Source organism: Aotus nancymaae, unplaced genomic scaffold (genome assembly GCF_030222135.1).
Source record: "Aotus nancymaae isolate 86718 unplaced genomic scaffold, 86718_ANA_hifiasm-v0.15.2.pri h1tg000012l, whole genome shotgun sequence".
Taxonomy (NCBI): domain Eukaryota; kingdom Metazoa; phylum Chordata; class Mammalia; order Primates; family Aotidae; genus Aotus; species Aotus nancymaae.
In genome coordinates, this window is record NW_026988423.1 from 50611707 (window position 1) to 50627980 (window position 16274).

The 16274-nt window shown below is 52.1% G+C and overlaps 1 protein-coding gene across 2 annotated transcripts; it reads right to left on the reverse strand.

Annotated features, from left to right (window-relative positions):
* Positions 1–9633: 9633 nt before the first annotated feature.
* On the reverse strand, positions 9634–14773 carry LOC105714986 (mucin-12-like). 2 transcript variants are annotated; one of them, XM_064375724.1, is made up of 5 exons: positions 14688–14773; positions 13727–13885; positions 11959–12035; positions 10212–10300; positions 9634–9952 (listed from the first exon to the last, which is right to left on the reverse strand). In XM_064375724.1, the coding sequence occupies exons 2-5, from the start codon at positions 13840–13842 to the stop codon at positions 9911–9913; spliced, it is 324 nt and encodes a 107-aa protein (XP_064231794.1). In that variant the 5' UTR covers positions 13843–13885; positions 14688–14773; the 3' UTR covers positions 9634–9910. The 2 variants fall into 2 exon arrangements, with proteins under 2 accessions (XP_064231794.1, XP_064231793.1); XM_064375723.1 differs by lacking the exon at positions 14688–14773 and adding an exon at positions 14075–14171.
* Positions 14774–16274: the final 1501 nt, after the last annotated feature.

The window sequence follows — 16274 nt, forward strand, 5'->3', positions numbered from 1 at the left end:
GCCAACATTGTAATTGCAATTTGAAATATATAAGTGAGTGATTGATTTAGATTTGTGATTTTCCATTAGAATCTTGCTAAGGTTGTAAACTGTTGAAACATTTAGGAGAACTTATGATTCACCACACATATTTACTCTATTAGATTCGTAGAACTATCTATGTATGGGGAAGTTTTAAAAAATACACAATAATATGTTAGATTTATGGGATTTCTTAAGTACTTGGAAAGGCTTAATTCATTAATTAGACAACTGAAGTCCTTAAATAGAAAATACAATGTACAGTCACATGTTCTTAACTAGAAAAATTATTATTTAAAAAAAAAAAAAAAACAGAATGCAAAAATTCCCAGCACCCAACAAGGTAAAATTCACAATGTCTGGCATGAATCATTACTGAGTATGAACAGTCAAAAAACAGAACCCATGGCCAGAAAAATAATCAACCCATGGAAACCTACCCAGAATGGGCACAGATGTAAGAATTGCCAAAGAAAGGCATTTAAGTCGTTATTTATTTATTTATTTATTTATTTACTTTGGTACAGAGCTTTGTTCTGTCGCACAGGCTGGAGTGCAATGGCACGATCTCTGCTCACTGCAACCTCCACCTCCTGGGTTCAAGTAATCCTCCTGCCTCAGACTCCCCAGTAGCTGGGATTACAGGTGCCTGCCACCACACTCGGCTAATTTTTGTATTTTTAATAGAGATGGGGTTTCACAATATTGGCAAGGCTGGTCTCGAACTTCTGGCCTCAAGCGATTCACCCGACTTGGCCTCCCAAAGTGTTGGGATTATAGACGTGAGCCACCACATCTGGACTTATTCATTTATTTTTTAAGAGACAGGGTCTCTATCGCCCAGGCTGGAGTGCAGTGGGGCAATCATAGCTTACTGCAACCTCAAACTCCTGGGCTCAAGAAACTCTGACTTCAACCTCCTGAGTAACTGGGAATACAGGCATGAGCCACCATGCCTAGCCAATTTTTTTAAAGTTTTTTTTAAAGTTTTTGTTTGTTTGTTTGTTTTGTAGAGACAGGGGTCTCACTATGCTGCCCAGGCTGGTCTTGAACTCTCGGCCTCAAGGGATCCTCCTGCCTCAGGCTCCCAAAGTGCTGGGATTACAGACCTGAGCCACCACACCCAGTCCAAAATAGTTTCTATAACTGTGTTCCATATTTGCAATAGTTAAATAGAAACATGGAAAAATGTGTATATAAACAAATAGAACCTATAGAGATAAAAAATACACCAGATGGGATTAAGGACAGATTAGACATTGATGAAGAAAAAAAATAATAACATGAAGGCATGGCAATAGAAACTATCCACACAGCAAGAAAAAATGAGCCGGCCGCGGTGGCTCACGCCTGTGATCCCAGCACTTTGGGAGGCCAAGGTGGGCAGATCGTGAGGTCAGAAGTTCAAGGCCAACCTGGCCAATATGGTGAAACCTTGTCTCTACTAAAAATACAAAAATTAGCCGGGCGTGGTGGTGCGCATCTGTAGTCCCAGCTACTCAGGAGGCTGAGGCAGGAGAATTGCTTGAACCCAGGAGATGGAGGTTGCAGTGAACTGAGATCGTGCCATTGCACTCCAGCCTGGATGACAAAGTGAGACTCCATCTCAAAAAAAAAAAAAAAAATGAGTTAAAAAATAATTTAAGAGTGGGTGGTGGTGGCTCATCCCAGCACTTTGGGAAAAGTGCCTGTCATCCCAGCACTTTGGGAAACCCAGACAGGCAGATCACTTGAGCTCAGGATTTCGAGACCAGCCTGGGCAACATGATGAAACCCCCATCTCTACAAAAAATACAAAAATTTGCTGGGCATGGTGGCATGCACCTACAGTCCCAGCTACTTAAGAGGCTGAGGCAGGAGAACTGCTTGAGCCCGAGAGGCGGAGGTTGCAGTGAGCTGAGACTGTGCCACTGCACTCCAGCCTGGTGACAGAGCGAGACTCCTTCTCGAAAAAAAAAAAATTAGGGCCAGGCTTGTGCCCTAGCTGCCTTACCCCCAACCTCACTCACTACCTTTTATCCACACTGGAGTCACGTAAATTAATATAATTTAATATAATATAACATTTGTATTACTTTTAATAGACATAAAGATGGGATCTTGTTACATTACATTAGATGGGATCTAATAGACATAAAGATGGTCTCAAGCTCTGGGTCCGATCCTCCTGCCTCAACCTCCCAAAGTGCTGGGATTACAGACGTGAGCCACTGTATCTGCCATATTATCTTTCAATAATGAAAAAAATAAGATAGGCTGGGTGTGGTGGCTCACACCTGTAATCCCAGCACTTTAGGAGGCCAAGCGGGGAGGGTTGCTGGAGGCCAGGAGTTTGAATCCAGCCTCAGAAACAGAGCAAGACCTCATCTCTACTAATAATCCAAAAAGTTAGCTGGGTGTGGTGGTGCATGCCCGTAGTCCCAGCTACTCAAGAGGCGGAGGTAGATGGATCACTTGAGGCCACAGTTTGAGATCAGCCTAGGCAACATGATGAGACACTATCTCTAACCTCTACAAAAAATAAAAAATTACCCGGACATGGTGGGGCATACCTCTAGTCCCAGCTAATCAGGAGGCTGAGGCAGGAAGACCACTTGAGGCCAGGAGTTCAAGGCTGCAGTGAGCTATGATGGCGCCACTGCACTCAGGCCTGGATAATAGAGTGAGTCCATAGCTCTTAAAAAATGAAAGAAATCTTCCAACGCAGGGCCTTACATGTCCATTTTTCTCTGGGCCCTAAAATTATGTAACCAGTTTAGTCTAGAACCAGATGAGAGGTCTCAGCCGCATCATCTTAGCACTATGAGTTGCATAAAGTCGCTCAGTCTGTGGGGTGCTGGCGGCCGGAGTCAGTCACCTAAGACAGAGTGTGCCAGGGATGGAGTGGCAAGGCTGAGTGACCAAGGCCAGTGTGGCCTCGTGGTTCCCATAACCAGCCCTCCTTATGACAAAACCAGGCCATAGGCCCAGGCCCACAGCAGGGCTTCCTGGAAACAGCACATCCCTGTCACTGCCTGGGCCTGGCCCCTGCAGGTAAATCAAGGCAGATACCTTCACTCCACTGTGTCTCATTGACCCCCAAGAGGTGGGAAGAGGGTGAGGTGAGAAGGAGGTAAGAAGGCTTTGCAGGGGGTAAGTATAGGGGGTAAGAGGAGAGAAGGGACTGGGCCTTGGGCGGTGTCGTTGGAGTAAGGCTGCCATGCACAGCGAGCACTCAGCTCCACAGCACCCACTGTGTGGGCCCCTCCATAACTGCTTTCTTCTCTCTTTCTTTTTATTTTTTTCTTTCTTTATTTTTTGAGACAGGGTCTCACTGTCGCCCGGGCTGGAGTGCAGTGGCATGACCTTGGCTCACTGCAATCTCTGCCTCCTGGGTTCAAGCAGTCGTCCAACCTCAGTCTCCCAAGCAGCTGTGACTATAGGCATGCGTCACCATACCCGGCTTTTTTTTTTTTTTTTGAGACAGAGTCTTGCTCTGTCACCCAGGCAGGAGCTCAGCAGCATTCTCTTGGCTCAGTGCAACCTCCACCTCCCAGGTTCAAGCAATTCTCCTGCCTCAGCTTCCCGAGTAGCTGGGATCACAGGTGCGCACCACCACACCTGGCTAATTTTTTTATATTTTTAGTAGAGGCAGGGTTTCACCATGTTGGCCAGGCTGGTCTCAAACTCCTGACCTCAGGTGATCTGCCTGCCTCAGCCTCCCAAAGTGCTGGGATTCAGGCATAAGCCACCCACACCTGGTCTGTATTTTTTGTAGAGATGAGGTTTTACCATGTTGGCCAGTCTGGTCTTGAACTCCTGGTCTCCAGTGATCTGCCTGCCTTGGCCTTCCAAAGTGCTGGGATTACAGGCGTAAACCACCACGCCCATCCTCTTTTCTTTCTTGAGACAGAGTCTCCCTCTGTTGACCAGGCTGAAGTACAGTGGTACAAACATGGCTCACTGCAGCCTCAACCTCCTAGCCTCAAGTGATCCTCCTACCTCAGCCTCCCAAGTAGCTGGGACCACAGGCACACACCACAGTGCCTAGCTAATTTTTTAATTTTTTGTAGAGACGGGGTCTCCCTGTGTTGCCCAGGCTGGTCTCAAACTTCTGGACTCATGTGTTCCTCCCACCTCAGCCTCCCAAAGTGCTGGGATTCCAGGCATGAGCCACCCATGCCTGGTCCTCTGATTGTTTTCATGTTGACTCTGTTCTCCCCAACCCCATTGATTTTTTTCTTTTCTTTTTTTTTGGAGATGTGGTCTCCATCTGTCACCCAGGCTGGAGTGCAGTGCTGCTATTCTCCATTAATTTTGACTGATTACAGAGAAAAAGATCGTTCATGCTGAAGCCAAGAGAGTTCATCTGATCTCAGAAGGTTAGGGCAATGGGTTGGATTGAGGCCTCGCAGACCAGGCAGCTACCTCTCCACTGGAGTGCCATGCGAGGTAGGGTGGAAGGATGGGGGTGGTAGATAAAGTGGGAGAGAAGGAGCCAGGAGCAGCTGGGTCACCCCCTCTTCTCCCCACCAATTTCCTCCATTGCTGTTTTTTTTTTACAGCTAATAGCAATTTCTTCTTTTCTTTCTTTGTTTTGTTTTGTGTTTGTTTGTTTGTTTGTTTGAGATACAGACAGTCTCATCTGTTGCCCAGGCTGGAGTGCAGTGACCCCATCTCAGCTCACTGCAACCTCTGCCCCCACAGGTTCAAGCCATTGCTGTATATCAGCCTCCTGAGGAGCTGAGATTACGGGTGTGTCACACCACACCCAGCTAATATTTCTATTTTTAATAGAGATTAGATTTTGTCATTGTGGGCAGGGTGATCATGAACTCCTGACCTCAAGTGATCCACCTGCCTCCACCTCCCAAAGAGCTGGGATTACAAGCATGAATCACTGCTCCTGGTCAGCAATTTCTTTTTTTAAAAAAAGGCCTGCTTCCTCCCATCAAAAAGTGGGTGAAGGACATGAATAGATACTCCTCAAAAGAAGATCTACAAATGACCACCAAGCATATGAAAAAACGCTCAACACCACTAATCGTCAGGGAAATGCAAACTAAAACCACAATGAGATACAGAATGTATCCCATTCGGAACGACCATTATTAAAAGCCAAAGAAACAAATAGATGTTGGCATGGATGTGGTGAAAAGGAAACGTTTATACATTGCTGGCAGGAAACAAATCATAAATCAGTACAACCTCTATGGAAAACAGTATGGAGATCGCTCAAAGAACTCAAAGTAGACCTGCCATTTGATCCCGCAATCCCACTACCAGATATCTATCAAAAGAAAACAAGTCACCGTATCGGCCGGGCACGGTGGCTCATGCCTGTCATCTCAGCACTTTGGGAGGCCGACACGGGTGGATCACTTGAGGTCCCAAGTTCAAGACTAGCCTGGCCAGCATGGTGAAACCCCGTTTCTACTAAAAATACAAAAATTAGCCAGGCATGGTGGTGGGCACCTGTAATTCCAGCTACTTGGGAGGCTGGGGCAGGAGAATCGCTTGAACCCAGGAGGCAGAAGTTGCAGTGAGCTGAGATCTCGCCACTGCACTTCAGCCTGGCCGACAGGGCAAGACTCCATCTTCCCCCAAAAAAACATATATTGGGTACAATATACACTACTGGGGTGAATGATACACTGAAATCTCAGACTTCACCACTATGCAATGCATCCATGTAACCAAAAACAACTTGTACCTCCAAAGCTACTGAAATATACATGTATACACACACACACACACACACACACATAATAAACAATAGGGTGGATGTGGTGGCTCATGCCTATAATCCCAGCACTTTGGGTGGCCAAGGCAGGTGGATCACCTGAGGTCCCAAGTTCAAGACCAGCCTGGCCAACATGGTGACACCCCGTCTCTAATAAAAATACAAAAATTAACTGGATGTGGTAGCACGCACATGTAATCCCAGCTACTTGGAAGGCTGAGGCAGAAGAATTGCTTGAACCCCAGAGGTGAAGGTTGCAGTGAGCTGAGATTGCACCACTGCTCTCCAACTTGGGTGACAGAGCGAGACTCCGTCTCAAAAAAAAAAAAAGAATCTCTCAAGAGGAGGATAAGAGTGGGATGGTGATGGAAATGATGGATGGGGACAGAGCCCTAGACAGGGATGAGCAGGGTAGAGGGATACGTGCCGTGGACAGGTGACTGAGTGCCCAAGCCTTAGTGACCCTCGTGCTGGGTGTGGGAGTCAGAGGGCAGCTGTGACATCAGAAAAGGGCTTGACCAACAGACAGGACATTGTGTTTTGTTGACACACAATATAACCAGGTGAGCTGCAAGACGAGAGGGTGTGTCTGCCAGGAAGGGCCAGGCTGAGGCCACTACAGCTCTCTCTAGGACCACACCCTTCCCTGGCATCCCCATCCCCATGATCTGAGTTGGGGGTGAGGCTCTGGGTCCCCAGAGAGGGGACATGGAAAGGGTCAGAGGCTGCTCAAAGCTGGCCAGGGCCCCAGAGGATAGCCGATGCCAGGCGCAGAGACAGAGGAGCCACAGAATCCTGGAGAGCAGAAACAGGGTCTGAAAGGTCCCATTCTACAGAGGCAGAGACTACAACTAGGGATGAAATAAGCAATAACACGCAGGATGTGGAGAGAGGAGGAGGGGGCCAAGGAGAGGCGGTGAGAAGAAGAAAGAGAAGAGAAGGGAGAGGAAGGAGCTAGAAGAACCCAGGAACAGGGAAGGGAGGAGCAGTGAGAAAGGAGGGAGCCAGGTGCAATGGCTCACCCCTGTAATCTCAGCACTTTGGGAGGCCAAAGTGGGAGGATCACTTGAGGTCAGAAGTTCGAGACCAGCCTGGTTAACATGGTGAAACCCCATCTCTACTAAAAATATACAAAAATTAGCTGGGCACGGTGGTGCGTGCCTGTAATCCCAACTATTCAAGAGCCCAAGGCAGGAGAATCACTTGAACCTGGGAGGTAGAGGTTGCAGTGAGCAGAGATCTCAACACTGCACTCCAGCCTGGGTGTCAGGGTGAGGCTCTGTCTCAAAAAAAAGGAGAGACGTGGGAAGGAGGTTGGGAGGAAAACAAAAGATCAGTGTCTAAGACGCCGTCACTAGAGATACATCAACAAGGGTCTGGGAGGCACAGAAAGTGCAAGAAAGGGAGTGTTTTCATTACGACGAATGGGCTGCAGGTCTGGGTGACATCGCCACAGGGTGACATCTGGAGGGGCAGGGACCCTGAGGTCTGCGGGTCCAGTTTCTACCTTGGTTCCCCTCTGCCCTTCTCTGGGGGCAGGTGAGGCACAGAGGGAGCTCCCAGAGGGTGCAACGGGTGCCCACAGTCATCCCTCCTGCCCTGAGCCCCTGGGTCCCCACAGCCGTGAAGCCCAAAGCAGCTGAGCTGGAATGATCCCTAGAGGTCCTAGTGCCTTATCTTTTGGGGAGAAACTGAGGCAGGAGATGAACTGACCAGCCCCAGGGTGCACAGCTGGTTCATGGCAGGATTAGAATCTGGGGCTCCTGAAGATCGTGCCACTGTACTCCAGCCTGGGCGACAGAGCAAGACCGGCCCATTTTGTGCCCATTTGGCTATATTCCGAGGCACACAGCAAGACGTGCTGGTGTGGGAGGTGACCAGGGAATTGGTGTGAACATTCAGTAGATAAGGACAGACCCTAATATGGGTTGAGCATCAGTCTTGTGCCAGAAATCATGCGGGGGGTGGGGGGCTCTTTTTAATCCTAGCAGCAGCCCTGAAAAGCAGGTGTTATTATTCTTGCTTTCCAGAGGGGAAACTGAGGCTCAGAAGGGAACACTAAGGCTCAGAGACACTCAACCAGAGGAGGCTCTGATGACCCAGCTCTTCCCCCAAAGCTCGTTGGAGAGAGGAGTCCAAGAGGTGGGCACAGGGCTGACTGAGCTCCAGGCAGTGGGCATCCCCCTATTGGTGCCCTGGAGGCAGCCCTCCCTCACCGATGGGCAGACAGAGCAGGCTGTCCTCCAGGATGGGGGCCTCGAGGGCAGCAGGGCATGGGGGTCACTCACCCTGCTCTGTGGCGGCAACTTGTGGGGGCAGGAGGGGGAGGCCCAAGGTGAGCAGACACAGCACCACGGTCCCCGGCCTCGGCCTCAGCATTGGAGCTCGGAGCGCGTCTCACCTGCCCGTCACTGCCGGAGGAGCTGGCGAAATGAGCGTCAGCCAAGGAAACTCAGAAATAAATGGGCCCCGGAGACCTTTGATCCCTGAGACACGAGACCTGGGACCAGCCTGAGCCTGAGTCAGTCTGGAAGCTTCCCTCATGACTCGGGGTGCGAGGCCTGTTTCAGGCCAAAGAGCAGAAGGAGGGGATGCCTCTCCCTGGCCAGGCAGCCCATAGGCATGAGGGTAACCAGCTTTATCACCCCAACAGAAGGGCAGCCCGGGGGGCCTGCAGGAGCCAGGGGGAGCTGATGAGACCCCGCCCCCAACCGAGGGAGGTGGGAGACGGGCAAGAGGGGCCAGGCCTGAGCCAGGAAAAGAAGAGGGTACCGCCTGCATTTGACCCTGATCCCTAGCAGGGACACCCCCTTTGTCTGTATTTTTTTTTTTTTTTTTTTTTTTTTGAGATGGAGTCTTCCTCTGTTGCCAGGCTGGAGTGCAGTGACGTGATCTCGGCTCACCACAACCTCTGCCTCCCGGGTTCAAGCAATTCTCCTGCCGCCTGCCTCAGCCTCCCAAGTAGCTGGGACTACAGGTGCATGCCACCACACCTGGCTAACTTGTATTTTTAAGTGGAGATGGGGTTTCACCATGTTGGCCAAGATGGTCTCCATCTCTTGACCTCATGATCCGCCCGCCTCTGCCTCCCAAAGTGCTGGGATGACAGGCATGAGCCACCACGCCCGGCCTCCCTTTGTCTCTTTTCTCACCCTTATTATTGGCCAGGTGTGCTGGCTCACGCCTGTAATCCCAGCACTCTGGGAAGGCGACATGGGTGGATCACTTGAGGTCAAGAGTTTGAGACCAGCCTGGCCAACACGATGAAACCCCATCTCTACTAAAAATACAAAAATCAGCCAGGCGTGGTGGTGCATACCTGTAATCCCATTTACTTGGGAGGCTGAGGCAGGAGAATCGCTTGAACCTGGGAGGTGGAGGTTGCAACGAGCCAAATTCATGCCACTGTACTCCAGCCTAGGCGACAGAGCAAGACTCTGTCTCAGAAAAAAAATAATAAATAGCCCTTCGTAGTGTCCTATGAGTATGCCATGAAGAAATGGCCATGCCTGGGCCGGGAGTTCTTGGATCTGGTCTGGGGGTTCCGAGGTCAGCACGGCTCCGAGGACCTCCTGGAGTGACCCCACCCCGAGCAAGCTCAGCAGAGCCACGTGCTCACTCCCTCGCCAACTGGGGTCGAGCCTGAGGTCCTCTCCTGTCCTCAGAACCTGGCCCTAGGCGTGGCTGCCAAAGGGACCTCGGCAGAGGCGGGCCTAGCCCTGTCCTGGCTGGAGCAAGGGAGGGGGCTCCCTGCCTGGAAGTGGGAAGGGGCTGAATCCATGCCCGGATTCAGCAGCCAACCCTGGAAGGAATGCCCTTCCCAGGAGGACTCTCCGGACAACCCAACCCCCCAACTGCAGAAAGAGGAAAAGGAAACCTCTCACTTCACATTCTGAGCTTTAAGATTTGCTTTTATTGGTAGGAAAATTCCAGAGTGGGGAGCCACCCAGGAGCAGACAGGGTGCCGAGGTTTCTGGATGGAAGGGCTCACAGCCCTCCACTTCCCCAGCAGGAGCACAGGCAAGGGACCGGCCAAGTCTATCAACTCAGAGCAGGACCAGCTTCAGGGCCTGACTTTGGTCTCCTCTTGACCAATGCTGGCGGTCTCTGGTGGGCTCTGCTGCTCTCCTGTCCAGAGACAGATGAGGGTGGGAGGCCCCCACTGGCTCACAGAGTGGAGGCCACCACCTTTGGCCTCTGGATGTGGAGCTAGGGGGCAGGAGAGAAGAGGTGAGGCCAAGGGGCAGACCCAGGGAAAAGGGGAGCCTCAGGGGGAGGAGGGAGCCCCAGGAGAAGGAGGAGGGAACCTGGGGGTGAGGGGAGGAGGGAGGGAGTCCCAGGGGGAGGGAGGGTGTCCCAGGGGGAGGGAGGGAGTATCAGGGAGAGGGAGGAAGTCCCAGGGGGAAGAGGGAACCCCAGAGGAAGTGGGGCAGCCTCAGGGCATGGGGGCAGCTCGAAGCTGAGTCACCTCTGCGTTGGAGTCGACATTCTCCAGGGTGGGCCTGAAGTTGTTGTAGGCGTTCTCAAGGCCATATCTGCTCTCCCTCAGATTCTGGTCTGTAGGGAGAGGCGGTGCTGAGTGATGGCAGCCTTGCTGGTGGAGGGGATGGGGGGGAACTTGGGGGCAGAGGGCATTTCTTACAGCAAAAGGAGCTCATAGGAAGAGTCAGCCGGGCATCTGCCCTCCACCCTTTCTCACTGCTGACCACCCCTCCGCCCCCACATCACTGGGCTGCGGGAAGTGCACAGCCTGGCCCTCTGGACCCCGAACAGGAGGGGGCGGAGCAGAAGCCCCCCACATGTACGGGGTGGAAGCCAGGGCCACAGAGGAGCGTGGGTGCAGCCACAGGCACAGCGGTGAAGTCAGCGTGGACGGGAGGCAGGGCTGGCTCTTGGTCAGCAGGGCTGGGCTCCCTCATAGCAACAGTAACCACAGCAGGCAAACAGCTGAGCCCAGAATCTTCCAGCATCCTCCCAGAGCCCAGTGATCACTTCCTGGGCCCGCAAAACCACCTACTCTCTCTAGACTGGCCTCTCCCTGCACCTCTGACTTCTCCTTTCCTGCCTCCTTCGAGGTCAGGATCCTCATGCCCTACCTGTCCGTCCACAGTGGTTCCCCAGGGGGTTCCCCTTTAACCCTCCTCATTTCTCACTCCCTGGATGAATGGACAAACCTCTTACCCAGTCCGTGGTTCAGGTTGCAGACCCCTCCCAGAGCTTCAGACAGGCACGAGCCTTGCAGCCTCCGCTCAGCACCCCCCAACCCCCCAACTCAGCGTGCCCCACCGGCTGCCCCTCCCCCATCCACCGGGGCCCAAGGGTCAGCTCAGACAACACTGGAAATCCTCCCTCACTCCCTGTCCCTCCCCTATCCCCTCAGCCTCACCTCCTCCACCTGGTCTCCCTGCTTTAGTGCCCCCCTAAAACCCACCTGAATGGCCTTTTGAGTTACAAAAAAAAAAATTCAAAATGTAGCCAGACATGGTGGTTCACGCCTGTAATGCCAGCACTTTGGGAGGCCAAGGCAGGTGGATCACCTGAGATCAGGAGTTTGAAACCAGCCTGGCCAACATGGTGAAACCCTATCTCTACTAAAAATACAAAAATTAGCCAGGCGTGGTGTCGGGTGCCTATATTACCAGCTACTAGGGAGACTGAGGCAGGAGAATCACTTGAACCCGGGAGGCAGAGGTTGCAGTGAGCTGAGATGGCACCATTGCACTCCAGTTTCTCATGCAATGTCCCCTGCCTGGGACGTCCTTTCCCTGGTCCTCACTAGGATAAGGCCTCCCTGCTTACTGGGCTCTCCCTCTGTGGAAGTAGGAAGCCCACCTGCTTACTCACTGGCTCAAGAATCAGACTCACCTCAGGCCTTATCTGACCCCCTCTCCCCACCCAAGCTGGGTCAGGTTCACCCGTCTGCTCCCTCTGCCCTGGGAGTGGCTCTATCATCCTGCTCAGCTGAGTGTGCATTGGACGCCCTCACTGGGTTGGTCTCTAGGGGCAGGATCTGGTTCTCAACCACCCCAGCACCCTTGCACACCACAGGGGTGGTGTCTGGGTCTGGGGCTGCAGCGGCAGATGGGGAATGGGCTGTCAGCTGCAGCCACCTCGAAGGGAGGCAGGACACCGTGTCACCCCCACAGGCACAGGCACCACCCTGCCTCTCTTCACCCTCCAGCTCTGCTCATCCCCTTGCCCTTAACGAGAGGTACCTTCCCAGACGGCCATCTTCTGGCAGTTGCCAGGGTTGCCTTCCTTTTGCCAAGCTTGAAATGCATCGTACCCTTGCCTGCAGAGAGAAATGCCGTGAGCAGTGTGGAGGCAAGGAGGCTGAGGAGGGACTCAGTGGACCCTGACCTTCAGCTTCCCTCGAGGGGACAGTCGCAGCCACGTCTCGAGTCAGACAGGGCAGCAATGATGGCAGAGAACAAAAAGTAGCATCACCGTGGCTTCCCCTCTTCCAAGGCAGGCTTCCCGGCTGCCCCTCACTCCCTTCACAGGGACAGCTTATCCCATTGCACAGCTGGGAGAAGCGAGACCCAGACGGCTCCGTCCCAGCTTCCTGGTGCGGTGCTGTGCTCTGTGGCAGCCCAGGTGAATGATAACTCACCACAGGGAATGTCGTTACATAATCTAACTTCCACACATAAGTTTCTGTTTCCACTCTCAGTGTTATGGTTTGAATGTATCCCTTAAAGTTCATGTGTTGGAAACTTAATCCCCAATGTAGCAGTCCTGAGAGATAAGACCTTGAAGACGTGATGAGGTCGTGAGGGTGCTGCCCTCATGAGTGGATTAACGTCATCAACTCAAGAAGTGGGTGTGTCATAAAATCCGTTTCAGACAGCCTAGGGCAGCGGCTCATGCCTGTAATCCCAACAACTTTGGAGGCGGAGGTGAAAGGACTGCTTGAAGCCAGGGGTTTCAGACCAGCCTGAGCAATATAGTGAGATCCTAGATCTACAAAATATTTAATTTAATTTAATTTAATTTAATTTAATTTAAGGCCAGGCAGGGTGGCTCATGCCTGTAATCCCAGCACTTTGAGAGGCCAAGGCAGGTGGATCAGTTGAGATCAGGAGTTCAAGACCAGCCTGGCCAACACGGTGAAACCTCATCTCTACTAAAAATACAAAAATTAGCCAGGTGTGGTGGCAGGTGCCTGTAATCCCAGCTACTTAGCAGGCTGAGGCCCGAGAATCGCTTGACCCTGGGAGGTAGAGGTTGCAGTGAGCTGAGATCGCACCATTGCACTACAGGCTGGGTGACAGAGTGAGACTCGGTCTCAAAAAAAATTTTTCTTTAAAGAATAGCCCAGTGTAGTGGCACAGGCCTATAATCCCAGCTACTCAGGAGGCTGAAGCAAGAAGATCACTTGAGGAGCGATCAGGAGTTTTAAGCAGGAGTTTGAGGCTGTGGTGAGCTATGATTGCACCACTGCACGTCAGCCTGGTGACCCCCATCTCTACTAAAATACTGGGTAGAGGGGTGGGGAGAGGGGGTCAGATAAGGCCTCCTATTTTAAGAGATAGACAGAGCAAGACCCTATCTCTTAAAATAAAAAAAAAAGAAAAGTGAGTTCAGCCCTCTCTTCCTCTCTGTCCACGTGATGCCAACTGCCGTGTTGCCATGTGTGATGCAGCAAGAAGGTCCTCACCAGATGCACCCCTTGAACTTGGACTTCCCAGCCTCCAGAACTGTGAACCAAATAAACTTCTATTGTTTATCAATTACCCAGTAGTGGTATTCTGTTATAATAGCACAAAATGGACTAAAACACTCTTCCCAATTGATATATCTTGTCAGAAGACTGCCCTTTGCTGTACCCAGGGCTGGGAGGGTCTGGGCACCCTGTCTGGCTTCAGTTGACCTCTCTCACTGCTGGTCTAGAAGGAGCAGAGCTTTAGAACATTCAGACAGTGGCTGTCCCAGGGTCTGTCCCCTCTCTCTGGGCCTGCGGTGCTGGCCCCACAAGCTCACCTGTGCTGTTTTATCTGGGATAGGTTGAGGAAGAGACCAGGATGATCAATGTGAGCAGCAGCACCGCCATCACAGCCCCCACGATCCCATACACGAGGCTCTGGGAGACGTTCCATTCACAGGTCTCCCCAGTACCAGTGTGTGTCCGTACTCGGGCAGCTGGGGACACAGACAAGCTCAGGCTGGTCCCCCAGGATCCCTCACACCCAATATCCCAAGGGCTAACCCACTCTCCTAAGCACAGGAAACCAGCTCTCCCTCACTCCTAGGACTGGAGCTCAGCCCCCAGAGAGCCTGGGTCCCTGACATCCTCAGGCTGATGGGCACTGAGGTACTGGTGGGGGGTACCTGGAGACTGCAGATCAGGAATTCAAACGACTAGGGCTTGGGGCACCCAAGAGTGTTTGGTGTCTTGTTCCAGACACAGGCCATTCCCCCCTCTAATCTTTAAGCAGCTGCCACCTAAATGGGCCTGTGATATCATGTTTTATATTTTGCACTTTATGGTCTGTGGACTTAGTGCTCTGACTGCAGCTAGAAGTGATTGTGAGTGACAGCATGGCTGGGATGACGTAAGGGAAATTAACAACGAAGATAGAGCTAGAGATAGACATAGACATAAAGATAGACACAGAGATAGATGTAAGGCCGGTGCCTCCTTGGGAGCCGAGTGGACACCGCCCCCTCCCGCTCTGCGCCTAAAAACTACGTCATCATTCTGAGCGCATTGCTCAGCATTTGCCCTCTCCACGCGGACCCCCCTTTCCCATTTCCGCATTCCGATCTCAGCCTGCACTCGCCAGAAATTTTGAAAAAGCCCGCCAAGAACCTGCCCTATAGTAGCCCCCCGCACGTTCTTGGCCAGCCCCTCGTCGGTGCTCACTCCCTTTATACCCAATAGAAATGCCCCCGCTTTGTTCACCTAGCCAGTCTCCAGTCTTTTAATAACCAATAGAATTACCTCGTCTTTGTTTCCCCCGTAGTCAATCAGCTACCTCTATTCCCTATAAAACCCCACGCCGCAAGAAGAGAAGCGCGACTTCTCTGGCCCCTTCCCAGACCATAGAACCTCGCCCGGGAGCCGAATAAATTGGCTTTTAATTTCCTCACTCCGGTCTGTTTCCTCATTGAACTTGGCGAGAAGTCTAACAATAGAGATAGAGATAGGTTTGGAAATCGACAGCACAGACTTTCTCAGGAAAGGATTGCCCGGCTCTGGGATGTCTGTGTCCCCGTGTCTATAATCTGCACCTACTCCTCATTCTTCTCCTTTTTTTCTCCCTCCCTCCCTCCAGTATTTTAGTAGAGATGGGGGTTTTACCATATTGTCCAGGCTGCTCTCAAACTCCTGGCCTCGTGATCTGCCTGCCTCGACCTCCCAAAGTACTAGGATTACAGGCGTGAGCCCCCGAGACCAGCCCTACTCCTCATTCTTACTGGTGCAGGGGGATGGGGATGATGATACAGGGGAGAGGGATCTCCAGGAGTGGGGAGGAGGCACCTACCACGCTCTACCCAATTCCACCGGCCCTGTGGGTGACTGCTGGGGAGGGGGAGGGTCATGCACCAGGACAGGGTGGGTGCTGGGTTTGGGGGGGCATTCACAGGCAGCATGGGCCACTGCGTTGCAGCTGACACTTGCCCAGGTTACAGTTCATTTGCGACTTTGTCCCTGTGGTGCATTTGGTCACACAGGCCAGCTTCCCATCTAAGACATCCACATAGTAGAACTGGGCATATTCTTTGGCAGCCTTCTGGGTGCATTGCTCTGGCGGAAAGGGACAGGCAGCATGAATGAGCCTGGCCAAAGCACACCAGCCCCCATGCTTACTGCCCACACTCCACACAGCTGCTTACCCTGGAAGTCAAAGCCCGGCATCACCGATGCATCCACAAAAGTGTCGTTTTCATCATAGCACAGTATGGAGTCTGCCAAGACTGGGTGGGAAGGAAGATGAAACAAAAACACTTCCCTCTGCCTCCCTGGGGGTATTCAGGCCTCTGTCTTCTTCCATACCATGCCCTCCCCTGGGCCAACACCCATTTGCATCTTAGCCCACCCTAGACATGCACCTGGGCTGGTGAGCAGGCTCAAATAGGGATATGAGAGCTGGTGAAAATCTCAGCCTGGGACCAAGAGGGGCAGTTGGGAGCAGCAGCTCTGGGATCTGGGGAAGGCACCCTGGGCCTGGCTTCAGGGTTCCTATGGCAGAAGTCTTGGGAGTCCCAGAAGAAAGAAGAGATAGGCGAGGAAGAGGTCGAGGTCAAGTTCAAGATCTCCTCTCCCATCAGTGTCAGGGGGTTTTAGGTGAGCCTACCTCTGCACAAATCAGGATCAATAATTGTTTTGGTTTCATTCATAATCTTGGCCTTTACAATCTCAGCCAGCCTTTCAAACAGTTCCTCATACTCCAAAGTGTAGTTCGCCTGCAGGATGACATCATTCTTGACCACGACGCTACCGTTGCTGGAAGTGGGAATTGTTTCATCAGTTACCCACGTCACCACCCACCCAGCAAGTGGAACCCAAGCAGCCAGAGGGGTAACG

Bases quoted from the DNA above. Each gene is read 5' to 3' on its own strand.
- LOC105714986 (XM_064375724.1), bottom strand. From the start codon at position 13,842: ATGGAACGTCTCCCAGAGCCTCGTGTATGGGATCGTGGGGGCTGTGAT. The intron at 12,036-13,726 runs GTGAGCTTGTGG...TTCTCTCTGCAG, and splicing joins TCCCAGATAAAACAGCACAG to GCAAGGGTACGATGCATTTC. The intron at 9,953-10,211 runs GTGACTCAGCTT...CCTGCCCCCTAG, and splicing joins ATGTCGACTCCAACGCAGAG to CTCCACATCCAGAGGCCAAA.